Below are 24,527 nucleotides of genomic sequence, written 5' to 3'. Positions count from 1 at the left end.
CCACTGTTTCTTAACCCTTTGAAATATGTTTCCATTCCCTATTCTGCTGAAACTGCTCTCTCAAATAGTACCCATGACCAGAAGTTACCAGGAGCCAAAATCAAAGGCATTTTCAGAGTACTCTGCCTCTCTGAACACTCCCATGTTTATCCCTTGACCCTGGATTCCCCACTCCCCCAGGTTCAGGGACATATTATCTCCCCTGGCCCACCTCCACATACACCTCCAATCATCCCTTCTCCCCACCTCTTCCCCTTGTTTTTTCTCCTCCCTTCCCGTATGTGTTTATCTCTGGATTTTTTCCTTCTCTGAGACTTTCCCTTGAAAATCTCATCCACTCCAAACTCAGATATCATTTTTAACCAAATGCTTCTCTGCTATAGACTGAATGTTTATGTTCCCCCCAAATTCATATGTTGAAACCTAATCCCCAGTGTGATGGTGGGGCCTTTGGGAAGTGATTAGGTCATGAGGGTGGACCCTCATGAATGGGATTAGTGCCTTTATAAAAGAAACCCCAGAGAGCTTCCTTGCCTCTTCCACCATGTGAGGACATAGCTAGAAGACGGCCATCTATAAACCAGAGGGCACTCTCACCAGACATTGAATCTGCCGGCGCTTTGATCATGGACTTCCCAGCCTCCAGAACTGTAAGAAATAAATATCTGTTGTTTATATGCCACCCAGTTTATGATATTCTGTTGCAGCAGCCCAAGTTGACTAAGACATTCTCCAACCAATACGTTTATATGCAGACATCCTTCTGGTGCCTGTGGAACACGGCCACATGGAACCTGCTGCTGGTCCTCTCAACTCAGCATGTTCCAAACCAAACTGATGACATGCCACCAAAAACCTGCTTCCCTATCTCTGTTAATGGCAACATTTTCCCAGCACCTCTATTTGAAAACTTGATGCCTCTTCCCTCTCCCTCCTGCCTTTACTTTTGGTGCGCTGTCAAACCAAGTCAGTTCTACCATCACAATATCTTTTGAATATGTAACTTTTCTCCAGCCCTTGCCAGAAAAAATGACCAATTTAGGATTATTGCAACAGCTCCACTAACAGGTCTCCCTCCTTCCTACCTCTCTCTCTACTCCAAGTCTCCCTTGACACTACTGTCAGGTTATCCTCACTAAACACACTTCATATAACTCCACTACTCAAAAGCCCTTCCAGATTCCCTATTGCTTACTCAATTATTTACAAAATTTTAATCTGGCCTTCAACCCCTTCCACAATTTAAAATCATCCGGCTTTCTCTCTTCAACCTAATCTCCAACCAAACTGAATTACTCATCATTCCCACCTCCTGTCTTTGCCCAGCTGTTCTCAAATCTTAGACTTTTTCTCCAATCTTTGCCTATTATGAACCAAATGGTCTGCTGCTTGTCAGGTGTTTCAGGCCACATCTAAGCTTTTGCTCACAGTGTTCTTTCCTCCTTCACATCTGCTTCTCCACTTGGCCAAAATTTATCTATCCTTCAAGGCCCAGATCAATTCATCCCCTCACTCCAGCAAAAAGGAATCTCTCTCTCCTACAGGTTGGATTAAAGCAGTGGGTTTCTAAACAGACCTCCAGGCATTGCTTGGAGCAATGATTCTTATCCCTGGCTATACATTAGAGTCATCTGGGAGCATTTAAAACTCCCAAAGTTCAGATCGAATCCTAGACCAATTAAATCACAATCTCTGGGGGTGAGACTCAGGCACCAATATTTTTTAAGACATCCCCAAGTGGTTCCAAAGGGCAGCCAAGGTTAAGAATTACAGGTTTAGGGCCAGCCTGTGGCTTAGCGGTTAAGTGCACATGCTCTGCTACTGGCGGCCCGGGTTCGGATCCTGGGCACGCACCGACGCACCGCTTCTCCGGCCATGCTGAGGCCGCGTCCCACATACAGCAACTAGAAGGATGTGCAACTATGACATACAGCTATCCACTGGGGCTTTGGGGGGACAAAAAAAGGAGGAGGATTGGCAATAGATGTTAGCTCAGAGCCGGTCTTCCTCAGCAAAAAAGAGGAGGATTAGCACGGATGTTAGCTCAGGGCTGATCTTCCTCACAAAAAAAAAAAAAAAAGAATTACAGGCTTAGAGGCACTTTAGGGACCACCAAGGGGGAGGGGAGAGGCCAAAAATTGTGGCTTCAACCAGAGCAACTTTCTTTAGGAGGAAGGTATCTGGATCTAAAACCCACTCCTTGTTCACATTATCTGCATTTTTTTCCCATCTCTTCCCACCTGAGATCTTAATGTACTCACCTTACCTTGTGAGCTACTTGAAGGCAGGAGCCAAAGCTGGCTTATCTCTGGTTTTCAGATCTTCATCAGATAAAACCTCTTCTACCAGTCCTTGAACTCAGTTGAATCGAAAGGAATTAGGCAGAGGAAGAAGTGAATGAAAATGACTTCTCCCAGATCTCTTCACCCAGACTCCTCCCTCAGGAGGCATATTCCAATTCAGTTCTCTTCCCATCTTACCTCAGCTCCCCCCAAACATGGTGCCCTTAGCTCTTGTACCTCTATTTACAGGAACTCCATCCTTCAGGAGAGGCTCTGCTCCTCTAACATCTTCTTGGGAGCTCTGATTCCCCCATGATTCAATTCTGGGTCATAACTCCCCCTCACTCATTGGAGATTCAGTACCTAGCTTACTATCACCTCTGTCATTTCATTATTTTTGGTGGCTTCAATATCTGTATAGATAACCATCCAGCACCCTGCTCCATTCCTTGCCTTACTCACCTCTGATGATGTTTTCCCCCCTCCCCAGCCACTCTCTCTGCGTATCCTATCTTCACCTTGGTTACCACCAATAACGGCAGCCCCTCCAAAACCTCTTCAGTCTTTTCATGTCACCCCCTCCTCCACCTAGTATCCACATTCCAAAAATTCTTCAGCCTCACCTGGACCTTCCATCCATTGACTCTGTCATTCTTCACTGCTATTTGATCCCCTCAATTTTTCACTTCCCTCATTACCCAATGTAGATCCCAAGTTCAACACTATAATTGTCTCTCAGCGCTGTATTCTTGGTCCCTCTCCCTCTGTCACATTTTATCCCTGGTTAAATCCACACATGCACCCAACAGCTGAATGTGTCTATGGAAAAACACACAGTCATAATAACTGGTTTCGCTTTCTGTGGGCCCTCAGCATGGCCTGCAAGCTCACATTTCCCCATTTGGTTCACATTCCCCAAATCTGAGACCACAATTTCACAAAATGACAACCTTTCTTCCTATTTCAGTGAGAAAATAGAAACTCCCTCATGGTCCCACCCCCAAATCTATGAGGCCACTTGCATCTCTATCATATTCAGTGTCTTCCCCTTGTTACTGCAGAGAAGCTGACCTGCTCCCAGCCCCCATCCCATCTGTGCACTGGGATCCCATCCCTTCTCCCCTGCTCAAAAATGTGACTCTTGAAATTATTCCCTCTGTCTCCCACATAATCAATTTCCCACTCTTTACTGAAACATTCCCATCATCATATAAACATGCTATAATAATATAGCTCATCTTTGAGAAGAAGAAGAAAAAATCTCATTTGCTACTCACCTATGTAGTGAAAACACCACATTCAGAATAGTGGTTACCCCATGGCAGGAGGGGAAATCTGATGGGAAAGGGACACACAGGGAACTTCAACAATGGCAGAAAATTTTTATTTCTTTTTTTTTTTTCTGTGAGGAAGATCAGCCCTGAGCTAACATCCATGCCAATCCTCCTCTTTTTGCTGAGGAAGACTGGCCCTGAGCTAACATCTATTGCTAATCCTCCTCTTTTTTTTTCCCCCCTTTTCTCCCCAAAGCCCCAGTAGATAGTTGTACGTCATAGTTGCACATCCTTCTAGTTGCTGTATGTGGGACGCCACCTCAGCATGGCCAGAGAAGTGGTGCATCGGTGCGCGCCAGGGATCCGAACCCGGGCCCCCAGTAGCGGAGCACACGCACTTAACTGGTAAGCCACGGGGCCGACCCCCAAAATTTTATTTCTTAAGCTGCATGATGGTCATTTAATTACTTTGTAATATATATGTGCCAGGATTGAGAAACCCTGGTCTAGACCCATTAGCAACATTTGACACAGTTGATCACTCCCTCCTCCTTGAAATGCTTTCTTCACTTCAAATACTCTTTCTGGATCCAACTAAAGAAAGAATTCCCTAGATCCTTATCTGCTGCTCCTTCTCAGTCTTCATTGACAGCTCCTACCCTCTTCCACACTCCTAAATATTAAAGGGCCTCCTAAATATCTTGGCCCTCTCCTCTACTGTAATCCAAGCTCCCACGCTACCCTTGTCCCTTGGCTAGCCCCTCAATTGGATTTTCTCCTTTCGGAAAACCAGACCATGCAGAAACCAGAGTGATATTTTAAATTACCAGATGATATCACTCACCTTGCTCAAACCCTCTGATGGCTCCCAATCACACTTAAAACAAAACCCTTACCTTGGCCCGTGAAGCCTCTCTGGCCTTGTTCCTTCCCACCTCTCTGACTTCATCCTCTCCCACTCTTTCTCTTGCTTACTCTGCTCCACCCCCTCTGGCCCCCTTACTGTTCTTCCAGCTGTAATGAATTTGGCATAAAAATCCAATTCCTTCCTGCCTCAGGGCCTTTGCACTCCTGCTTTTCTCTTCCTGGACACTCTTCCTTCAGATATCTGCATGCCTACTCCCTTACATCATTTATGTCTTTGCACAAATATCACCTCCACAAGGAGGCTTGCCCTCATCACTAGATTAAAAACAGCACCACACATGCCGGGGGCATTTTCTATCCATTTCCTTACCCTGCTTCTTTGTGTTCATAGCACTTGTTACTGTCTGACATTATACTTTTTTCCTTTTTGATGCACTTATTTATTTATCTAATACCACCTTGTACAAAATTGACATTATATTTTATTGATTGATTTTTATTGCTTATTTTTCTTTACTCGAATATGAGCTACAAGAGATCCAGGGCTTTTTTCAACTGCCTTTTTCCCAGAACCTAGCACAGTGCTTGGCACAGAGGAGACTCTCAATATAGATTTGTCGAATGACTGAATAAGTAACTGGTGTGGGGAGAAAACGAGGAAACCTACATGAGACGCTTAGCACAATGCCTGGTATTGTGGTCATAAGGCATGGTTAGGGCTCAGTGAACAGTAGCTCTTATCATTAAATATTTCACTGTGGAAAAGGCTGCCTTTCACTGTCTCATCCTGCCTCAAAACCCTGCCTACAAGGGAAGCACAAGGAAAATGCTTTGGGAGCAAAGAGGAGGGAGGAACAATTTTGACATAAATCCCAGCAGAACTAAAAACCACAGAAACCACCAAAGTTAAACAGAAGGGGAAATTTATTTAGCCTTTGGAAAGCTAGAATTTTTGTCTCCCATACTGATGGCAAATGGCAGAGAGTAAGTGCAGCATATGGTTCCATGTGGTGAGTACGGAATGCAGGAGAATGTGAGAATGTAAAAACTTTCAACCAGCTTGATGCCTAGTGACAGGGCAGCACAAATGGGTATTGGAATACTCTGGAAAAGTGGAGATTGACAAGCCAGAGATGAATAATACTGGGTGTAAAGTGGCTTTCCTTTCCTTATCTCTCCTGCCTTGTGCTGCTTCCTCCACTTGCAATAAATCCCTGCAATCTCTGCATATCAAAATTATGGCCACTCTCTAAGGCTCAACCCTCTGGACTCCTTTTCAGATCACTCCCAGTTGGTAATAACGTCCCTGCCACTTATCACTTTTGCCCTTGCTTCTGGAGCTTTTGTGAACTATGACTCTTTACCCTTATTAGACAACTAGTGGGGATTGCTATATTTATCTCCATGTTTCATTGTGAATTCTGAGTACTCAGAATAAATACTTATTGAATGAAAAAGAAGAGAATCTTGGGGGGCCGGCGTCCCATATAGAGTGGAGGAAGATGGGCACGGATGTCAGCCCAGGGCCAGTCTTCCTCAGCAAAAAGAGGATTGGCAGATGTTAGCACAGGGCTGATCTCCTCACAATAAATAAATAAATAAATAAATAAATAAATAGAAGAGAAGAGAAGAGAAGAGAATCTTATTTCACTCATTTAGAGGGCAAGTATCATATGCTCTGTGTGTGTGGAGACAACACAGAACAAGCATCAGCTCACAAATTACCTCAGACCAGCTCCCAAACCTCTCCTTGGGTTCTGCCATCAGGTTAGATCTTTTTTTTTTTTTTTTAAAGATTTTATTTATTTATTTTTTCCCTCCAAAGCCCCAGTAGATCGTTGTATGTCATAGCTGCACATCCTTCTAGTTCCCGTATGTGGGACGCGGCCCCAGCATGGCCGGAGAAGCGGTGCGTCCGTGCACGCCCGGGATCCAAACCCGGGCCGCCAGCAGCGGAGCCCGCGCACTTAACCGCCAAGCCACGGGGCCGGCCCCAGGTTAGATCTTTAATGAAAGGAAAACAATGCCCTCATGGGATGGGGCAAGGAGAGTAGCAAAATATGGCCAGATATTCTGAGATCCCATGTTCTCTAGCCAGGTCTGGGGATATAATCCTTCTGGCTTGTTTCCCTCCTTCTTCCTGATTCCTTGGTGACTATCCCCAGAGAAATGAGACTCAAGGGGTCGGAAACTGAGAGAGACCAAGCAGTGTGAGTCGGTCAACATTCACATGGTAACACTTTGGGGGAGAGCCTATGCTCTTTCCCACTTCTGAGTCTTCACATCTTGGCCCCTTCCTAGTCCCGTGTTTCTCAAGCTGAGACCTGAGGGAATCTACAGATCCATGAATGTCTTCTCTATGGACTTCTGAGTCCTCTTATAAAACTTTGTGTTTTCATTTTGATGGGTCATCTTTTAAAAAATAAAAATATTTTCATTCTGGATGATTTGGGTTACTTTTTTTAGGGGTTTCGATGCCTATGTTTGTATTTGTTTCTACAGTCACAATGGTGACAAGGGATCACCTAAAGAGGAAGTTGATCATTTAATTAAGCTTCTCAGTATGGGGTCTATTGGTGTGTTGTCTGAGATTCAGTTCTAACTTATTCTTTCTTTCTTTCTTTATTTTTTTGAGAAAGATCAGCCGTAAGCTAACATCCACGCCAATCCTCCTCTTTTTGCTGAGGAAGACTGGCCCTGGGCTAACATCTGTGGCCATCTTCCTCCACTTTATATGGGACACCGCCACAGCATGGCCTGACAAGCGGTGCATCGGTGCGCGCCCGGGATCCGAACCCAGGTTGCCAGCAGCAGAGCACACGCACTTAACCGCAAAGCCACAGGGCCGGCCCCTAACTTATTCTTTAAATGGCAGCAATAATGTCTCATCCTCAAGGAATATTCCCTCATCCCTCATTCGCTGTCATAGCATCTCACACTTCTTCATTACTGTAATGACTTATTCTCCTTGGCCAGACTGTAAGTTCCATGAGAGCAGGGACTGTGTCTGTCTCATTCATCCATGTATCCCCAGTTCCTAGCATGCTGCCTGGAACAAAGCAGGTGCTCAATAAATATTTGTGGAATGAATGAATGGAAAAGGATATGAAACACAAAAGGAACAGAGACAAGGTCCCTGCTCTGTAGAGTCTGTTGGAACCGAAACAAACAACACAAAACAATAAGAGAACATTACAAATCAATACATTTGTAGCAGAGTACAGTTTCTTTCAACTGAGAGAAGCTGGTCTTCAAAGGGTCATTGGAGTGGCCCTTTCAATTAAGACACACATAATACAAACTAGCAATCTTTGTCCAAGGATTAGGGTGTAATCAAATCTTTTGTGACTAACTCTAGACTTCTTGCCTTTCCCAGAAATCCCAGAGGAAAAGGGAAGAGGGAGGGAGAAAAGGTGGATTAATTTTCACTAAGAGCCCAGGGATTCCAAGAATCAGAGTATTTAGCCATAGGGGGAGAGGTTGGCAGTAGACTAAGGTTACTTTGGCACAGAACTCAGAAATAAAACTTGAGGAAAAAGTCTAGGTTAGTGATCTGAGGCTCAACACAAAACAGGGAGAGGACTGTTGTATCACAAGTCAGTGGCTAATGATGAAACTACCTCCTCTCCTGGCTGTCCTGGCATGGTTCTTGTAGTCTGGAGTACAATGGCAGGGCTTGACAGAGCAAGCTGAAGAGGGAGTCAAAGTGAGGTACTGAGAGTGGGATTCTCCTTTCCTGAAGAGCTGTGGTGGCCCCGCCTCTGTAGGGAGCTAGACAAGCAAGACTGAATCACAAGAGGGACCTACATCTTTTATTAGGAGGAGGAGGATCGGTTTTCCACTGATACACCCAGAGGAGCAGGTTGTACCAGTTATATGTGCAAAATATAGGACAAATTGAAGGGGCACAGAGCAAGGGGTGAAGAGAATGGGATGAGGTTATTCAGAATAATGCTCTTCAAAGTGTGGTCCATGGGCCTGCATCATCATCATCCAAGACCTTGGTAGAAATGCAGAATCATAGGCCCCATCCCAGACTTCCTAAATCAGAATCTGCAATTTAACAAATTCCCCTAGGTGATATGTATGCATATCAACGTTTGAAAAGCACCGTCTTACATTTCTTGAGGAAGAAGAACTTGAAAGGCAATAATGAATAAGAGGGGAAAGATAAGGAGAAGCCTCAGGTGGTGCCCTAAGGGAAGAGAGCCGCTTGGGGAGAAAGAGGCCTGGAGTTATCTTGGAGCACCCTGGATAGAATGGGCGGAGGAGCAGACGGGTTGACTCTGGTTGGGAGCCGCGAACAAGGCGAATAGCACAGGCGCACCTCAGGTCGCCAGATAAGAAGACCGGTCCGCTGCCGCTAGCATTCACCACCAGCCCCACCAGCCCCCACTCTACCCTTATTCGCCCCAATCTCCCATTCCAGGACTTCTCCAGACTTTGATTCTCAATAACCCGGCCGGCCCGACCTCGCCTACTTCAGTTCGATTCTGCCCAGTTCGGTTGCTAAGGCCTGGAGCTTCCTGGTTGAGGAGGGAAATGACGTCACGTCCAAAGGCGGGCTAACCAGACTCCTTTCTTCTCCCGATTGGCTGTCAGGAATTTGACTAGATTCTATGTCGCGCGGTTTCCAGTGTTAGCTGTCAGTGTCTCTGCCCCGCTGCCCTGGCCCCCCGGCCGTCGTCTCCGCTTGGGGCAGGACTCCGAGGACAGTACTCAGTAAGCACTTAGCTTCGGGAGGAGAGGTGATTCGAATGGTCCGGCTGTTGCCATCAGTCTAGGCGCTGCGGCTGCCCAGGTAGTTTTTGACTCGATCGGGTATCCGTAGTTGGGGCGGCTGCCCGAACCGCAGAGAATTGTGGAATTTATAGTTCTGGATTAGTTCTGGGTGGAACGGAACCTCGAGCCGGACAGAGATTTTTGTAGGGAAACAAAAATAAAATGAGGACTTTAAGGACCAGGGACCCGAGTCCAAGAAGGACCAGAAAGGACGAGAAAGGAGTCTAAATAAGAATCCTGCCATTAGCATTCGTTTGATTTTCTTTTCAGGTGCTGACCTGAACCTGGTCCATCCCTTTCCGACCAAAACTGTTCACCCACGGTGGAAGGGAACAGGCAGCCATATGGAGACACCACCAGTCAATTCAATGGGAGAGAAGGACACCTCTCAACAGCAACAACAATGGGAAAAGAACTCCCGGGAGAACTTGGATTCCACTACTCAGATTAGGCAGCGGCCCCGAGACTCTCCCACTGAAAGCCTTGAGCTGACAGTGAGCCCTGATCCAGCCAGCCAAATTCTAGAGAATCCTCAGGGGACTGAAAAACTGGCCTCTGGACTTGAAGGAGACTCTGATAAGTCTCATGGATCAGCCGGTGAGAGGCTAGAGCCCCTTCAAGCTTCTGATCTCTGGTACTGTCCCGATGGGAGCTTTGTCAAGAAGATCATAATCCGTGGCCATGGCTTGGACAAACCCAAGCTGGGCTCCCGCTGCCGGGTACTGGCTTTTGGGTTTCCTTTTGGGTCGGGGCTGCCAGAGGGCTGGACAGAGCTAACTATGGGATTAGGCTCATGGAGGGAGGAAACTTGGGGGGAGCTCATAGAGAAATGCTTGGAGTCCATGTGTCAAGGCGAGGAGGCAGAGCTTCAGCTTCCTGGGCACTCGGGACCTCCTGTCAGGCTCACACTGGTCTCCTTCACTCAGGGCCGGGACTCCTGGGAGCTGGACGCCAGCGAGAAGGAGGCCCTGGCCAGGGAAGAACGTGCAAGGGGCACAGAATTATTTCGAGCTGGGAACCCTGAAGGGGCTGCCCGATGCTATGGACGGGCTCTTCGGCTGCTGCTGACTTTACCCCCACCTGGCTCTCCAGAACGAACTGTCCTTCATGCCAACCTGGCTGCCTGTCAGTTGCTGCTAGGGCAGCCCCAGTTGGCAACCCAGAGCTGTAACCGGGTGCTGGAGCGGGAGCCTGGCCATTTAAAGGCCTTGTATCGAAGGGGAGTTGCCCAGGCTGCCCTTGGGAACCTGGAAAAAGCAACTGCTGACCTTAGGAACGTGCTGGCTGTAGACCCAAAAAACCGGGCTGCCCAGGAGGAGCTGGGAAAGGTGATCATTCAGGGGAAGAAACAGGATGCAGGGCTGGCTCAGGGTCTGCGCAAGATGTTCTGCTGATTAAAAGTTAAACCTTGAAAAAGACAAGAACCTGTGAATTGTGGTCTATGCTGTGAGATTTTTGAGGGGCCCAGAGGGAGGTTTCAGCCCTTATCCCAGTCCCAGCTTCTGCCTTCCTAAGGGAGGTAAGAATGGTCTCAGTGCGCCTCTTTCTCTTTTTTACCTTTAAGAAGCCATACGGTCACGTGTGCTACGTTTTATGGGGCTTATCCAACTCCGAAGATGAATAGAAGCCGTCTAAACTTCTAAATTTAGGACTGGTTGGGGGAGATGGCGGACCTTTAAATCCTGGGAACTACGTTTCCCAGGGTCTGTCTCACTTGGTCCTGTCTGGCGCATGCGCAAACTTTACAGCCCGGTGCTGTGGAAGTGTCGTCTTCCTTCTGCTGTGCTCCCATTGGCCAGGCCTCTACACCCGCCTCTTCTATTGATTCATGTGCTCAGCACCCAGGTCTCTTACTGGTAGGTAGAGCTTCTGGGACGCCCCCTTTTTTTTAAGAGTCAACTGATTCGTTGATGATGGAGAGAGGCGGGCCTCGGAAACTGTCTCATCTTTGGGGGGCGGGGGAGAAAAAATGGCGGAGCTGATGCTCCTCAGCGAGATTGCGGACCCAACGCGTTTTTTCACCGACAACTTGTTGAACCCGGAGGACTGGGGTCTGCGGAGTGAGGCCTCGGGGAGGGGAGAGGGCTGTGGCATACTATGCTCCTGAGGCACGTGGGAAGGAAGCGGAGCCCCAAAGAGGAAGGCTGGGCAAATACGGAACCCACCATCCGAAGGAGGGCGGAGCAGGGGGGCTCGCTGTGCTTTCGGGGGATGCGGGAGTTGGGGAAGACCTCCGCTCCCCGCGGAAATGTCCAGTTGTTCTGGGCTTGGGGAAGGAGAGGCTGAAGTTCTTTGGCTGTATCAGTTTTCAAGTGGGCGGGCGGTGGGTCTGGCCCAGCCGAGTCAATGAAGGATGGGGCGAGGGCTGTGTGTGGATCTGTAGGCTGGGGCACCGGACAACCTCCCTCACACTCCGCACCTCTTGTAGACAGCACCTTGTATACCGGCCTGGATGAAGTGGCCGAGGAGCAGACGCAGCTCTTCCGTTGCCCGGAGCAGGATGTCCCGGTATTGCTCCCCCGGCCTTGTCTCTAACCCTTGGTGGGCGAGAGTGGTCCCAGAATCAGGACTCCTCCCCAGGCCAGAGCTCATCTGGAGCCGTCCCTTCTTCCTTACACTCCTGCCGTCTAATATCCCGCCTTATTCAGTTTGGCAGCAGCTCCCTGGACGTGGGGATGGATGTCAGCCCCCCTGAACCCCCCTGGGACCCCCTGCCTATCTTCCCAGGTAAGAAATCCTTTGTGATTCCCTCATCCTTCCAGAAACCCTCATCTTCCCATTGTTTCCCAGAAACCTCGTAATTTCCTGTATTCTCACACCTCCTCTGCACGAGTGCACTCCTCTCCCCTTTCATCCCTCACAAGTGTTTCTTACCCTTTGCCCCAGTGAGGGGTCCTCACGCCAACGTCCATGGACACGTTTTGGGCTCTTCTCAGGCTCTGCTTCTTAGTTATGTTCTAACCCCGTTTCCTCCAGATCTTCAGGTGAAGTCTGAGCCATCCTCCCCCTGCTCTTCCTCCTCCCTCAGCTCTGAATCATCACATCTTTCCACAGAGCCCTCCAGCCAGGTGAGAGAGCCATCTCCCTCCTACTCTCTGTGGCAGGGACTCTGCTCCATCCACTTTACCCATAGGTGCTGAGGAAATGATTTGTGTGCTATGAGTCATGGGGATGAGGTCTTCCCTGCCTCTGCCATTTCTTTAGTATCCTCATTTTCCACATCTCCAGTGTGGTTGTCTAGAAGTGAAGATGGAATCTTTTTAATATACAGAGATATGTGGCAGCTGTGGTGGAGCTGGGAAGAAGAGAATTATTAACTGCTGAGAATTCTGGAACTGTTGTTGCCCAAGTTGTCCACTCTAAGACCATATTTGAAATCGTGAGACTTCATCAACTCTCCCAGGAATAAAGTAGAAAGACGGAACAGGGGCCAGAGACAGCTGAGGGAGGTGCTCAGCACCATTCAAACCAGAATGTCAATAACTGGGGGTTTGTAAGCTCTAAAGCTTTGTTCTTACTCTCACTCTCAACACCTCTCTTGTTTTCTTTTCTTCTTTCTGCCCTCCTGCTTCACCCCCACTCTCACCTAGGGCCCTGGTGTAGGGGAGGTGCTGGTTGTGAAGACAGAGTCCTTGGCACCCCCACTCTGCCTCCTGGGAGATGACCCAACATCCCCATTTGAAACCATCCAGATCAATGTGGGCCCCACCTCTGATGATCCCTCAGGTAATAACAGCCTGTACCAGCCCCAGGCTTTACCAAGGTGGATTTTGTGTGTGTGTGTGTGTGTGTGTGTGTGTGTGTGTGTGTGTGTGTGTAGATTGTTGCAGGGGTGGTGCAGGGAGCAGGACAGGGAGGAAAGGGTGGGGAGGGGAAATGGCAGATAACCAGGAGAGAGGCCAGGAGGGTAGGGAGAATTTTAAGAAACCACAGCAAGGGCAGCACTGAAGAGATGGCGATGATTTTTCTTTTTTCTTGTTCTTAGTGTCCTGTTGTGTGACTTAACTTCCTGTTGCTGTGCATTTTTTAAAAACTGTGGACTATTTAAGACATATTTATTTATGTTACTCCCCCCCAATGTTTTATTATAAAATTTGTCAAACGTACAGAAAAGTTGGAATACTAGATTCTACAATTACCATTGTTTGTGCTATTTTTTAAGTGTTATCAGGTTTATTTATTTTTATATGTTTATTCAGTAAACATTTTTGAGCACCTACTCCATGCCAGATACTGGACAGGGTGCTGGGGATGCAAAGAAGAGGAAGACTTGACCACCACCCTGACTTGAGAGTCTTATAGTGTGATGGGGGAGAAAGACAAGTACCAGTCAATATAGGAGTGGTAATTTGAGGAAAGAGATCATCTCAGGGAGCCGTGAAAGCTCATAAGAGGGGGCATCTCACCCGATTGGGGCTGGATCAGGGATGCGCTCCTGGAGGAAGGGTTTCTTGAGTTGAGTTTTGAAGGACATGTAGAAATTAGCCAGAAGAAGAATGTGGGAACTGGAGTGTGTATGTGTAGGGAACCTGCATCTCTTCAGAGTGGAGTTGAGGAGGGAGTGGGGAATGGTGGAGTTGCAGAGGCTGCAGGGCCAGGTGGGAATCCTGCTAAGGGACTCTTAGTTTTTATCTTTTGGGTAGTTGGGAGCCTTTGAAGAATCAAGCAGGAGAGCAATATGATTAGGAAGATGACTTTGGTGGCAGAGGAGAGAATAGGTTGCAGAGAGGCCGGACTGGAGGCGGGAAGAGGAGGATCAAAGAAGAGGCTCATGCAGTTAATCAAGTAAGATATTTGGACGCTGAGAAGAAGGCAGAAAGAATGAAGTAGATCGATGAGTTGCAATGACCTCCTGGGCATGGGGAAGAGGTGAGAGTCGAAGAGGATGCCTAGGTTTCTGGCCAGGGCAGCCATCCAGTGGGCAATGGTACCATTCACTGGAAAGAGACTGCAAGAGCAAGAGCCCTCTGTCAGGGAGGATGGTGACGTCAGTGTTGGACATTGTTGATTTCAAAGCGCCTTCATGGTTTCCTGGCACTGCCTCTCTCGTTGAACTCCAACCAGAGGCTAGAAGGCAAGGCAGTTTGATGATCCGGTCCATTCATGTTTTCCTCCTGGGCCTCAGAGCAGGGCAAGGAAGGATGGAGAGTGGATTTGGAGGGACAAACGGATCATATCCAACATATTATAAAAAGTTACAAAGAAGACAAACAAAATAAGGATTGAAAAGCCTTTAATAGCAAAAAGATTGTTGATGACTCTGTAAAGGATAGTGTTACTGGAGTCAGGTTCTCCCCTATTATTTAGGTATTTTTTGAGAGCCTGTGCTTTACCCATCACTTTGATAGACATGAAGCATAAGACATAGTCCTTGCTTTTGGAGAGTCTCGTGAGGGGTATAACACATGGTTAATAGCTCAAATAGTGGTCACCTCTGAGGAGAGGATCTGGGTGGCTGGTGGACAAGGAAGGGAAGGAGATTCAGTTTTCACTGAATTCCCCTTTGTTCCTTTGGAATTTTGTCTCATATGAGTGTATTACCTATTCAAAAATGTAAATTGATTTGAAATTTTAAAGTAGCAATATTGGTGATCGCATAATTAAGTAGCAAAATGAATAGTATGGACCAGAGGTAGCAGCGGACTGTTGACCTTGGGGCTGAATCTGGCTCTTGGATGGGTTTTATTTCACCTACATGGGGCAATCAACAAATTTTCTAGATAGATTTAACAGAGGTTGTGAAGGCTCAGAGGTGACTGAGGCTTTTCAATTTGGTGCCTGGGAGGTTGACAGATGTAGGAAGAGAATTTGTGTGCAGGGACAAGCGGTGAGCCCTGTTTAAGGCCGGGTGAATTTGAGTGAACAGTGGGTCATGAGAATGGAAGTGACCAACAGGGAGCTTGGGAGTCAGGATCAGGGTGCAGGGGAGCAGTCAAGGGTAGAGATGCAGACTTGGCAGTTGTCAGCATGGAGATGCGTGATATCATTGGGCCAGGATGAGGTGGATATCCAGCCAGATAGGAGTTTGGGCCCATATGAATGCTCGAGGCTCCCCCTGCTTGGGCCTCCTCTAAGTGAATGGACAAGATCTGTGAGGAAGAAAGAGGGAAAGCAGAAGGGCAAGGATAGCCTTGAGGAAAACTGAGGAGTGGTTAGAAAAATGAAGGAGCCACTGAAGGAGAAAGGCAGTACTGGGTGAAGAGGTAGGAGAAGAGCCAGCAGATTGGCAGCCCATGGCTCCTCCTCCTGGCTTGCCTACCTGGGGCCAGAATAGTTTTGTTTTCAGGTACAAGGAGAAATGACCGTGTCTCCCATTTCCCCGTTTTAACCTTCTTCTCCTTCAGTATTTGTCTGATCTCCAGCTCTTTGTCTCATTCCACTACCCCACAGATGTCCAGACCAAGGTAGAACCTGTCTCTCCATCTTCTTCTATCAACTCTGAGACTTCCCTGCTCTCAGCAGAGTCCCCCAACCAGGTGAGCATCAACTTCCCTTCCTCCCTCCAGGCACTCCAGTGAGTTCCTCCTGCCTCTCAGGGGTATGAGAGCTTTCTCTTCTTCAGCTCCTCCTCCACAGCCTTCCTGACTCACATGTCTTCTGGAATGCCTATAGGCTTTTATAGGAGAGGAGGTGCTGGAAGTGAAGACAGAGTCTCCATCCCCTCAAGGGTGTCTCCTGCGCGATGTCCTAGGCCCCCCACTTGGAGCTGTCCAAATCAGCATGGGCCCGTCCCCCGATGGCTCCTCAGGTAATGGGGCCTCCTGACACCTGGGGTCCCTGGCAAGAGGCCAGTAGTCCTGACATTCCTTCTTTCCTTCCTTTCACTTTCCTTTAGGCAAAGCCCTGCCTGCCCGGAAGCCACCACTGCAGCCCAAACCTGTGGTGATAACCACTGTCCCGATGCCACCTAGAGCTGTGCCTCCCAGCACCACTGTCCTTTTGCAGCCCCTTGTCCAGCCTCCCCCAGGTACTAAAGAAGGATAGAAGGAGATGGGCTAGATCGACCTTTTCAGGGAGCTCACAGCCATTGAGGCTCCCAACCCTTGGGTGCTCAGGTGTGGGTGTGGACACAAGGACCCCACCTGACTTACAGCCCTGTGACCTCTCCTGCTCACTCTAGTGTCCCCAGTTGTCCTCATCCAAGGTGCTATTCGAGTCCAGCCTGAGGGGCCGGCCCCCCCTGCTCCAAGGCCTGAGAGGAAGAGCATTGTGCCAGCTCCTATGCCTGGAAACTCCTGTCCACCTGAAGTGGATGTAAGTATTAGAGAGGGGAGGAGCGGGGCTAGTAATGGGAAGGGAAGAGGAAGATCTGTCATGGGAGAGAACTGTGGAATGAAGAGGGAGCAAAAAATGAGGAAGCAGACCTATAAGATGATCCTGAAGTTCAGAGTGAATCCCTGTTTATATATGAGTGTAAACTCCATGTAGTTTTAGGATCCTTAGGTTTGCTGTCATTGCAGATGATTGGAGAAATGGGGGTGGTCTCAGTAAATCAAAAGCAGGGGAGTTGTACTGTCTTATGGTTTTGGCAGTAGTTGGAAGAGGGAGGCTGCTTCCTAGAAGAAAACTAGGTAAACTGTTCTTTAATTAAAGCAAGGTTAGACTTTGGGCTGTAAAAAAGGAGAATTGAGAAGAAGGAAGTCGACCCACCAAGGAAAGGAACCAAAATGGAGGACGAATTTCTTCTACAGTCTAACTTCTCTCAGCTCTGAGGAACAGGGGCAGGGAGTGGTTGAGAGAAGGGCCCTTTCCCTGAAATGTTTTAGTAGAGAGGAAGAACCCTCCTCTGGCTGTGTAGGTAGAGATCACAAAGGCAGGAGAATGGCCCATGGGAGCTTTGGGTAATCAGTCCCTGGAGTTGGGGGACATGGTTCCCCTCTCCTTCCCATCTTGCATTCTTTTCTTGACCCTCTGGGTGCGTAGGCAAAGCTGCTGAAGCGGCAGCAGCGAATGATCAAGAACCGGGAGTCAGCCTGCCAGTCCCGGAGGAAGAAGAAAGAGTACCTGCAGGGGCTGGAGGCCCGGCTGCAGGCCGTGCTGGCTGACAACCAGCAGCTCCGCCGGGAGAATGCTGCCCTCCGGCGGCGGCTGGAGGTCCTGCTGGCTGAGGTAAGCCTAGGCTGCCCTGGGAGACCAGCAGGGATGTAGGTTCCTTGGGATGATTCACTCTCTCTCTTGTCTCTTCTCTGTACCTTAGAACAGTGAGCTCAAGTTAGGGTCTGGAAACAGGAAGGTGGTCTGCATCATGGTCTTCCTTCTCTTCATTGCCTTCAACTTTGGGCCTGTCAGGTGAGACCCTCCTTGCCTTCCCAGAACCTTCTGGGTGGAGCCTACCCTCAAAGCCACCTGATTGCCAGCTTTGGCACAGTCCCTTTCATTCTCCTTACACCAGACAGCTCTGGTGTCTTTAGCACCGATGGTGTATCCAGCCAGTCCCTACTGTTCCATCATTTCTCTCATAAATGGTATGTCCTGGGATAGATGGTGGTGAGAACAGTGATAAGATAGTGACTGACTGTTAAGTGCTTACTGAGTTCCAGGCTCTAGGTTAAGCAGTCTCCTTGTCTCATGGTTCCTGGCCCTATGAGGTAGGCACCGTTCTCATTCCCATGTTACAGATGAAGAGAGTCAGGCTTATAGAACAGATTGGAACCCAGGCAGGCCGTCTGCAGAGCCCTTGCTCTTAACCAGCCTCTCAGTAAAGCTGGAATTCTTCCTTGTGCTCTGTCCTTCCTTATCCACAGCATCAGTGAGCCTCCTTCAGCTCCCATCTCTCCTCGGATGAGTGGAGAGGAGCCTCGACTCCGGAGACACTTGCTGGAGTTCTCAGCACAAGAGCCGGTTCATGGAGTTGACCCCCTCCAGGGCTCCTCCCAGAGCCATGAGGAGCCCCAGCCCAGCCCCACAAGCCGGCCAAGCTTCAGGTAAGGTCTCTTTTGGGGGTGCTGAGTGTGTCTTCTTCCCCAAAGTTACCTTTTCTTTTTGAGGGGAGCCAGAGTTGTTCTCTCACCATCATTGCCTTCTCTGTTGATGGGGGCACGCTGGGCAGCCTCGGATCATGGCCTCCTCCCTGCCTCACCCAGGAACTTGACAGCCTTCCCTGGGGGCGCTAAGGAGCTGCTACTGAGAGACCTGGACCAGCTCTTCCTCTCCTCTGATTGCCGACACTTCAACCGAACCGAGTCCCTGAGGTGTGGGAGATTCACAGCTGAGGCATCTTCCCTGTCGTTCTGAGGCCCCTTTCCAGCCAGCCTGGCTGTCCCTGTGTGCTGAAGCACCAGCTGTCCTTGCCCTGTCTTCTTCCTCCTGTATGCGGGCAAGGAAAGTGGAGGCCTTGGCCTGGCATGGAGGTGTTACCCCTCCTCTGCTTCCCCAGGCTTGCAGACGAGCTGAGTGGCTGGGTCCAGCGCCACCAGAGAGGTCGGCGGAAGATCCCCCAGAGGGCCCAGGAGAAACAGGTAGGAGGGGGTGGGGCTGGTTCAAGGAAGGCCACTTGAAGACAAGGGCTAAGTGTCCTAGGGACTCTGAGTGGGCATCTTCTGGAGGTTTGAGGGATTGTTTGGGGGAAGTGGAAGGGTGGGTGTGAGGTGGCATCAGCTTCCAGGGGCTGTCTGTCTCTTTCCCTTTTCCCTTCACCCTCTTCAAATCCTTAGATACTTCTCCTTCCAGAAGTCTCAGCTACGGAAGAAGTCGCCTCCAGTTAAGGCAGTCCCCACCCAACCCCCCGGGCCCCCAGAAAGGTGAGTCTGGGGGGCTGCTTACTTACTAAGTGAGTTTCCCCTCTGAAGAGCTATACCCCTGAGCTGTCCTGTGCTTGTCATCATTGCCACCAATGGCATTATGTCTCCCTCATCCACTGGGGGTCTCCTGTCTCTTTTTCTTTCATCCTCTCCCCTCTTCCCCAGTGGGAAGTGGGCTGGGCTTAGTTCCTCCCAATCGCGTTTCCCCACCTGCCTAGGGATTCTGTGGGCCAGCTGCAGCTGTATCGCCACCCAGACCGTTCCCAGCCAGAATTCCTGGATGCAATCGACCGACGGGAAGACACATTTTATGTTGTCTCCTTCCGAAGGGTGAGTTCCTCCTCGTGCCCCGTCCCCGTCACCCTGGGTTCCCCAGCAGTCTCTCTTGAGGTTCAGACTGTAGAGTAGGGCCAGGGATCCTGTTGGCATCTTTTTCTCAACCCGCCCAGCCTGGCCCCTCTGTTTCCTAGGACCACTTGCTGCTCCCAGCCATCAGCCACAACAAGACCTCTCGGCCCAAGATGTCCCTGGTGATGCCTGCCATGGCCCCCAATGGTAATTCTTACCCTGCCGGGTGTGGGGAGGGATCCTGAAATTGAGGAAGGGGGAAGTTCTGATAGGGAGACCCAGCATGAGGAGCTGAGGGGGGAACCAAGGAGAGGAGTGGGGCGTTCCTGAGAGATGCTGGATGCACAGGTAAGAAGAAGCGGGAAATGGGAGAGAGAACAAAATGCAGGAGACTGATGGGAGGAAGACAAGGGTGTGGGACCTCCTTTGGTGAAGGTGTTTGGGTAGGTGCTGGGCAGAGTGGGGTAGGCTGGGAACCTGCCAGACTCTTACCTCCTTTTTTTCTCTTGATGTCCTCTCCTCTGTGACCTCACACTCATCAATGTCATTTTCTTTTCCTACCCCTATCCTTTGCTCTGCACCAACTCCATCCCCACCTCGCAATTAACCCTCACTGTGGATCTGCCTCCTCACCATTGCCCTGTCCTCCCTCTTCTCTGACGCCTCCTCTCTGTCTGCCCCCCCTTCTCTTCTTCCTTAACTCTCCCCTTCTCACAGAGACCCTGTCAGGCCGGGGGGCCCCAGGGGACTATGAGGAGATGATGCAGATCGAGTGTGAGGTCATGGACACCAGGGTGATTCACATCAAGACCTCCACGGTGCCCCCCTCGCTCCGAAAACAGCCGTCCTCGACCCCGGGCAATGCCACAGGTGGCCCCTTGCCAGCTTCTGCAGCCGGCCAGACCCACCAGGCCGCCCATCGGCCCCTCTACCTCAATCATCCCTGACCTCTGTGACTCACACTGACTTAGAACTAGAGGGGCACTGGGTAGGGGTGACCAAGTGGGACCGTTTCTAATTTCCCTGATCCCTGGGCTTGGGGCAATTGGTAAAGAATGAGAGGGTGTGGGGGTTAAGCACTTATCTGGAGGTGAAGGGATTCACCTCTCTTCTCACCTCTTTTTGGAATATAGGGCTCCTCGCATTTCTCGGAACCCCTAGTCCCTGCTTCTTTCTTTGAGGGTATGAGTGAGGTTAAGTCTTGGGGCAGATGGGCTCCTGCACCCTCTTTATTCTTTGTTTCTTTGTCTGGGAGGGTGGAAGTGGGAGTTTAGTCCCCAGGCGGGACAAGGGACGTTTTTACATTTTGGAGCTAGTTACTGGGAGTAAAGGAGGGTGGTGGAGGGAGATCAGGTGTATGTTTGTGCATATCTTCTTTTTTATTGTTAAATAAACAACTTGGAGGGAGTTGAAGGAATAGTGGCTACCTTCCTGGCTCTTGATGGGGAATTTGGGGGAAAGTGGCTTCTTTAGGGCCAGTACATCAGAAAACCAAGCACTAAAGATGTAGCTGGCTCTGGGGTGGGGTGGGTATGGTATCAGAGACCTCGTGTCATCCCCTTGAACCCGCCCCTGCAACACTGGGGTATGTCTGTGTCTAGCAGGGGGATGGGGGAGGGATGTCCCATGGCGTGACAGCCCAGAGAATACAGATCCCTGGAATGTATCTGAGTAAACAGGAAGGACAGGGGGCCCCACACCCTTTGGGGTGAGCAGTCTGCCTGGATCCCCTGCATTCTAGCAGGTTCTCCCTCCCTCCCCTCACTTTCCAGGAGGAACAGCTCGAACAAACAACAGAGCTGGGGCCAGAGGGCTGTGAGCCCAGAGAGGAGGGGCCACAGTGGAGAGGGGGGCGGTGTTTGCAGGGAAGGGTAGTGTTGAGGAGCATCTTAGCCCTAAACTGGAGGAGCCTGAGAGTTGAGTCCAGTTGAAAGAACAAGTCAAGAGGGATCTGGCCCGAAAAGGCTGTGCTTTCTAATTAGGAGGAAGGGGAGCAGGACAAAGGGTGAGGGGCCAAGTCCCATCAACCTGGGACTCTGTCAGCAGCTCCTGTCCAGCAGCGCCTCAGGCCCAGCCCTGGAGGAGTGTCCTGGGTCAGCTAGAGGGTGTGGGCTGGGCCTGGGCTCGAAGCCTAGGTGACTGGACGGGGCCGCCTGGGCCACAAGCCCAGGCCTGAAGGAGGGGGGAAAAGCCTCACGTGTCCAGCCAGGCTACCCCCTCCCCATTACTGTGTTTGGGGTGAAAACAGACCAAGTAACTATGGGAACCTGGAACTGGGACTCCCAGGAACTAGGCCTCTCCTCCCTCCAGAGGGCAGCCCTGGCTCCTCAGCCAGCACTTCCTGTCTCAAGGTCCCTCGAGCCTTATCCAGCCTTTTCCAGGCAGTGAATGCAAAAACAAGGATTGTGGAGGCAGATCACCTGAGTTGGATTCCCTGCTTTGACTTTTATTAGTGGATGTCCTTGGTATGTAATTTAAACACTCTGAGCCTTAGTTTCTTCGTGTCAAGTGGGATACTCCTACCTACTTCTCAGGGTTGATGTGAGGATGAAAGATGATGTTCACAATGCCTGGTCCATAGTAGACACACCTTTCCTTCAGCGCTTGCTCCTTTTTCTCTCCGTTTACATTGTCCTTTTCTCCTCCTCTATTCTGCTTGTATCCCATGTGGCTCTGTCACTGTTTCCTTGTCCCATCACTCTTTTTCTTTCCTGACCCCAGCTCGGGAAAGTGCTTGAAGTGCTGGCATCTCAGACTAGGGGCTCTGGGGTGGGCCATGCAGTGCCTCTGGCTGAGTGACAAGGGACAGCTGGCGCTTTGGTGTGAACTGAGAGCCAGACTCTTGGCTGAGGGAGTGGGGTGGTGGGAAGGATTAGGAGAGGCATGCAAGTGGGTGTGCCATGGAGTGGGAGAACGGGGTGGGGAGGATTGTGGAGGCAGATCCATCCTGTGTGGATCTCCAGCCACAGCCCCATCCAAGGCCACCTCAGCATGCCAGCCACTATCACTTTTGCACCTCCCATTGGCCCTTCCTGTCCCAGGCCCTCTTTGTCTTTCTGCTCTGCTGCTTTCCTTGCTCAGGATCCCGTCTTTTGTTCCTCTTATCCTCCCTGACCCCGTGGCCTGCCTTCTCTCTTCTCTGGGTTGCTTTCCTGCCTTCTTTGCCACGGTCATCACCTTCTCTTTTTGGCCCTTTACTCTTTGTTCATCTCTGTGTTTCTCACTTCTTTTGCATTTTTCCCTTCCTCTCCCTCCAGTTCACTGTCTTTTCTTGGTCTCCTCCTGCTGCTGACCCTGTGCTCGCCTCCTCCCTTTCCAGGCCACCCTGCTTTCTTTCCCTTTCCACTCCTTTGTCCACATTCCCTGTCCCTTTCCATGACTTCCTCTCTTCTCCGCTTCAGCCCTCTCCTCCTCCTTTCTCCCCCTTCTTCCTTCACTTCCCCTCTCCAGTCCTCTGTCCTCTTCCCAGCTGTGGGGGCCAGGACCGGGGAGCCTAACGTTTGCCTCATCGTTCTGCTATGGCTTCTGGATACAGCACATCTGGATTCCGGGGCCCAGATGTGTGGTTACCACAGCGACCTCAGTCCTTCTGGTAAATACGGGCGCCCACCCGCCCCAGAACACAGAACAAAACAATTGTGTGACTTTGTTTGTCACGAGATAGAAATGTCCTCCCTCCTCCCTTCTCCCCACACCCATGTCTCCAGGCAAAGGAAGTTTGAAGGGTCCAAACCCTTCCTTCTGTGGCTTTCTTGCCCCCTTTTCAGCCCTAGCCTCTCAGTACTCTCCCATCTTTCATCTCAGGCTCAGTCTTTTCTCTCCATGTTCTTCTTCCTCACCGCCTCCCACCCCTAGTTCTCAATAATGGAATGTTGACCCCGTGTCTTATTGGTAATTTCTTCCAACTGAATCCACATAATAACTGGACACAGAAAGAAGTTTCAAAAATCCAGATCTTCTACCCTTCCTTCTCAAACAAGTCCTTCCCCTTCACTGGTTTCTGCCCTAAGTCTTCAATCTTTCCAGGGCTGTTCTTGGGGAAGCGGAGAGAATACAAGCTTTGGAATCAGAAAACCTGGTGGCCCACCTCTACCACCACTAGCAAAGTCCCTTGGACAAGTCACTTAACCTCTATGAGCCTCTGTTTCTCAGCCACAAAGTGGAATTAATAAAATGCCTGCAGTGTAGGGAAGTGCTTTGTAAACGGAAGCCCAGTACAACTGTTTTCTATCTTCTCTTTTCTGGGACTGCTTCCTTGGACCGCAGCCCCTGGCCTCTCTTCGTTCCTTCTCTTTATCCTTCAGCTTCTTGCCCTTAATTGCCCTCACTCTTGTCTTCCTTCCTTCTCTTCTCCTTGTCTTTCCCTTTCCTTCCTTGCTATATCTTTTATCCCTTATCCTCCTGCCGTTGGAACAGGAACTTGGAGGTTCATTCAAGGACAGAGGCCCAGAGCTGAAGACACCTGGACTGAGGATTCAGAGAACAGCCAGAGCACGCAGACAGTTCTTGACAACACCCCAACCTTTCTACCCATCACCCGGGACACCTCAGTGAAGGTGACCCCAGCTCTGAACACTAGGCTTCCCTGTCTTCACACCTCACGCTCACTACCGGATGCTTTCCCCATCCTTCTCTTCTAGTCCTTTCACAATTCAATATTGACAAGCATTTATTAGGCACCTGCTCTATACAAACCCTGGTGCTTTTCTGATGAGGTGCAAACATACTAAGACGTGAGCTCCTCCAAGAGGCTGAAATCCAGGGGGTGAATCAAATTTTAGACAATGATTATCTCAGAACCTGGAATTATGTCTGTCAAGGTTCCAGTGGCTTCTTCAAATGCCTTGTAAGCTTGTAACTGTCTGGAATCCCACACTCTGAGACTCCAGCATCCCATCTGTCTCCCGGCAGTAGACTTCCAAAATACTACAGGGCCATCCTGCCAGGTCTGACTCCTCTCCAGGGTCTCCTGGCCACTCTGGGCCAAGTATCCTTATGGTGGCCATACTTCCTAAATAATAAAACCAAGATATAAGGTGTAGGACCAAAAAAGAAAAAAAGAAAAAAAATGGATATGACCATGGGACAGAATTGCTGAAATCTGGGGGGTATCAGAGAAAATCTATCCTCTGTGCAGTCTGCTCTTCCCATGTAAGGCTGTTTCAGACCCTCCCTCACCCTTTCATCTACTTTCCCCAACCCCCACCCAGAGATCTGACAAAGCTGTTACCTAC

At 49.8% G+C, this 24,527-nt stretch overlaps 3 protein-coding genes across 5 annotated transcripts in view; all 3 read left to right on the top strand.

Moving 5' to 3' along the window:
* Window positions 1–9,753: 9,753 nt before the first annotated feature.
* FKBPL (FKBP prolyl isomerase like) lies at window positions 9,754–11,078 on the top strand. Its single transcript, XM_087438401.1, has 2 exons — window positions 9,754–9,802; window positions 10,132–11,078. Exons 1-2 carry the CDS (start codon window positions 9,791–9,793, stop codon window positions 10,597–10,599), a joined length of 480 nt encoding a protein of 159 aa, XP_087294527.1. The 5' UTR covers window positions 9,754–9,790; the 3' UTR covers window positions 10,600–11,078.
* A 70-nt stretch (window positions 11,079–11,148) lies between these two features.
* On the top strand, window positions 11,149–20,710 carry ATF6B (activating transcription factor 6 beta). 3 transcript variants are annotated; one of them, XM_014782918.2, is made up of 18 exons: window positions 11,149–11,256; window positions 11,634–11,713; window positions 11,854–11,932; window positions 12,182–12,273; window positions 12,796–12,931; window positions 15,596–15,681; window positions 15,818–15,953; window positions 16,041–16,172; window positions 16,326–16,459; window positions 17,129–17,314; window positions 17,403–17,494; window positions 17,950–18,129; window positions 18,289–18,396; window positions 18,582–18,663; window positions 18,875–18,945; window positions 19,164–19,275; window positions 19,416–19,500; window positions 20,011–20,710. In XM_014782918.2, the coding sequence occupies exons 1-18, from the start codon at window positions 11,175–11,177 to the stop codon at window positions 20,238–20,240; spliced, it is 2,103 nt and encodes a 700-aa protein (XP_014638404.1). In that variant the 5' UTR covers window positions 11,149–11,174; the 3' UTR covers window positions 20,241–20,710. The 3 variants fall into 3 exon arrangements, with proteins under 3 accessions (XP_014638404.1, XP_014638403.1, XP_004424381.1); XM_014782917.2 differs by having other exon boundaries at window positions 11,149–11,265; window positions 18,878–18,945; XM_004424324.3 differs by having other exon boundaries at window positions 11,149–11,265.
* Window positions 20,711–20,799: 89 nt separating this feature from the next.
* TNXB (tenascin XB) overlaps window positions 20,800–24,527 on the top strand; it is a 61,480-nt gene continuing 57,752 nt past the window's right edge. The window contains exon 1 of the mRNA XM_087438383.1: window positions 20,800–23,849. The gene's annotated coding sequence lies outside the window, so the exon portion shown is untranslated. The remainder of the gene's footprint in view (window positions 23,850–24,527) is intronic.

Source organism: Ceratotherium simum, chromosome 13 (assembly GCF_057802395.1).
Source record: "Ceratotherium simum simum isolate JZ-2026a chromosome 13, ASM5780239v1, whole genome shotgun sequence".
NCBI lineage: Eukaryota > Metazoa > Chordata > Mammalia > Perissodactyla > Rhinocerotidae > Ceratotherium > Ceratotherium simum.
The sequence above is the reverse complement of the archived record's forward strand: the minus strand, read 5'-3'. Positions and strand labels throughout refer to the sequence as shown.

What these genes read in the sequence shown, in the direction of transcription:
- ATF6B (XM_004424324.3), top strand. Translation starts at nt 11,175, where the DNA reads ATGGCGGAGCTGATGCTCCTCAGCGAGATTGCGGACCCAACGCGTTTT. An exon ending in CCTGTCCACCTGAAGTGGAT is followed by an intron (nt 16,460 to 17,128) that starts GTAAGTATTAGA and finishes CTGGGTGCGTAG; the next exon opens with GCAAAGCTGCTGAAGCGGCA. An exon ending in GCCTGCCATGGCCCCCAATG is followed by an intron (nt 19,501 to 20,010) that starts GTAATTCTTACC and finishes CCCTTCTCACAG; the next exon opens with AGACCCTGTCAGGCCGGGGG.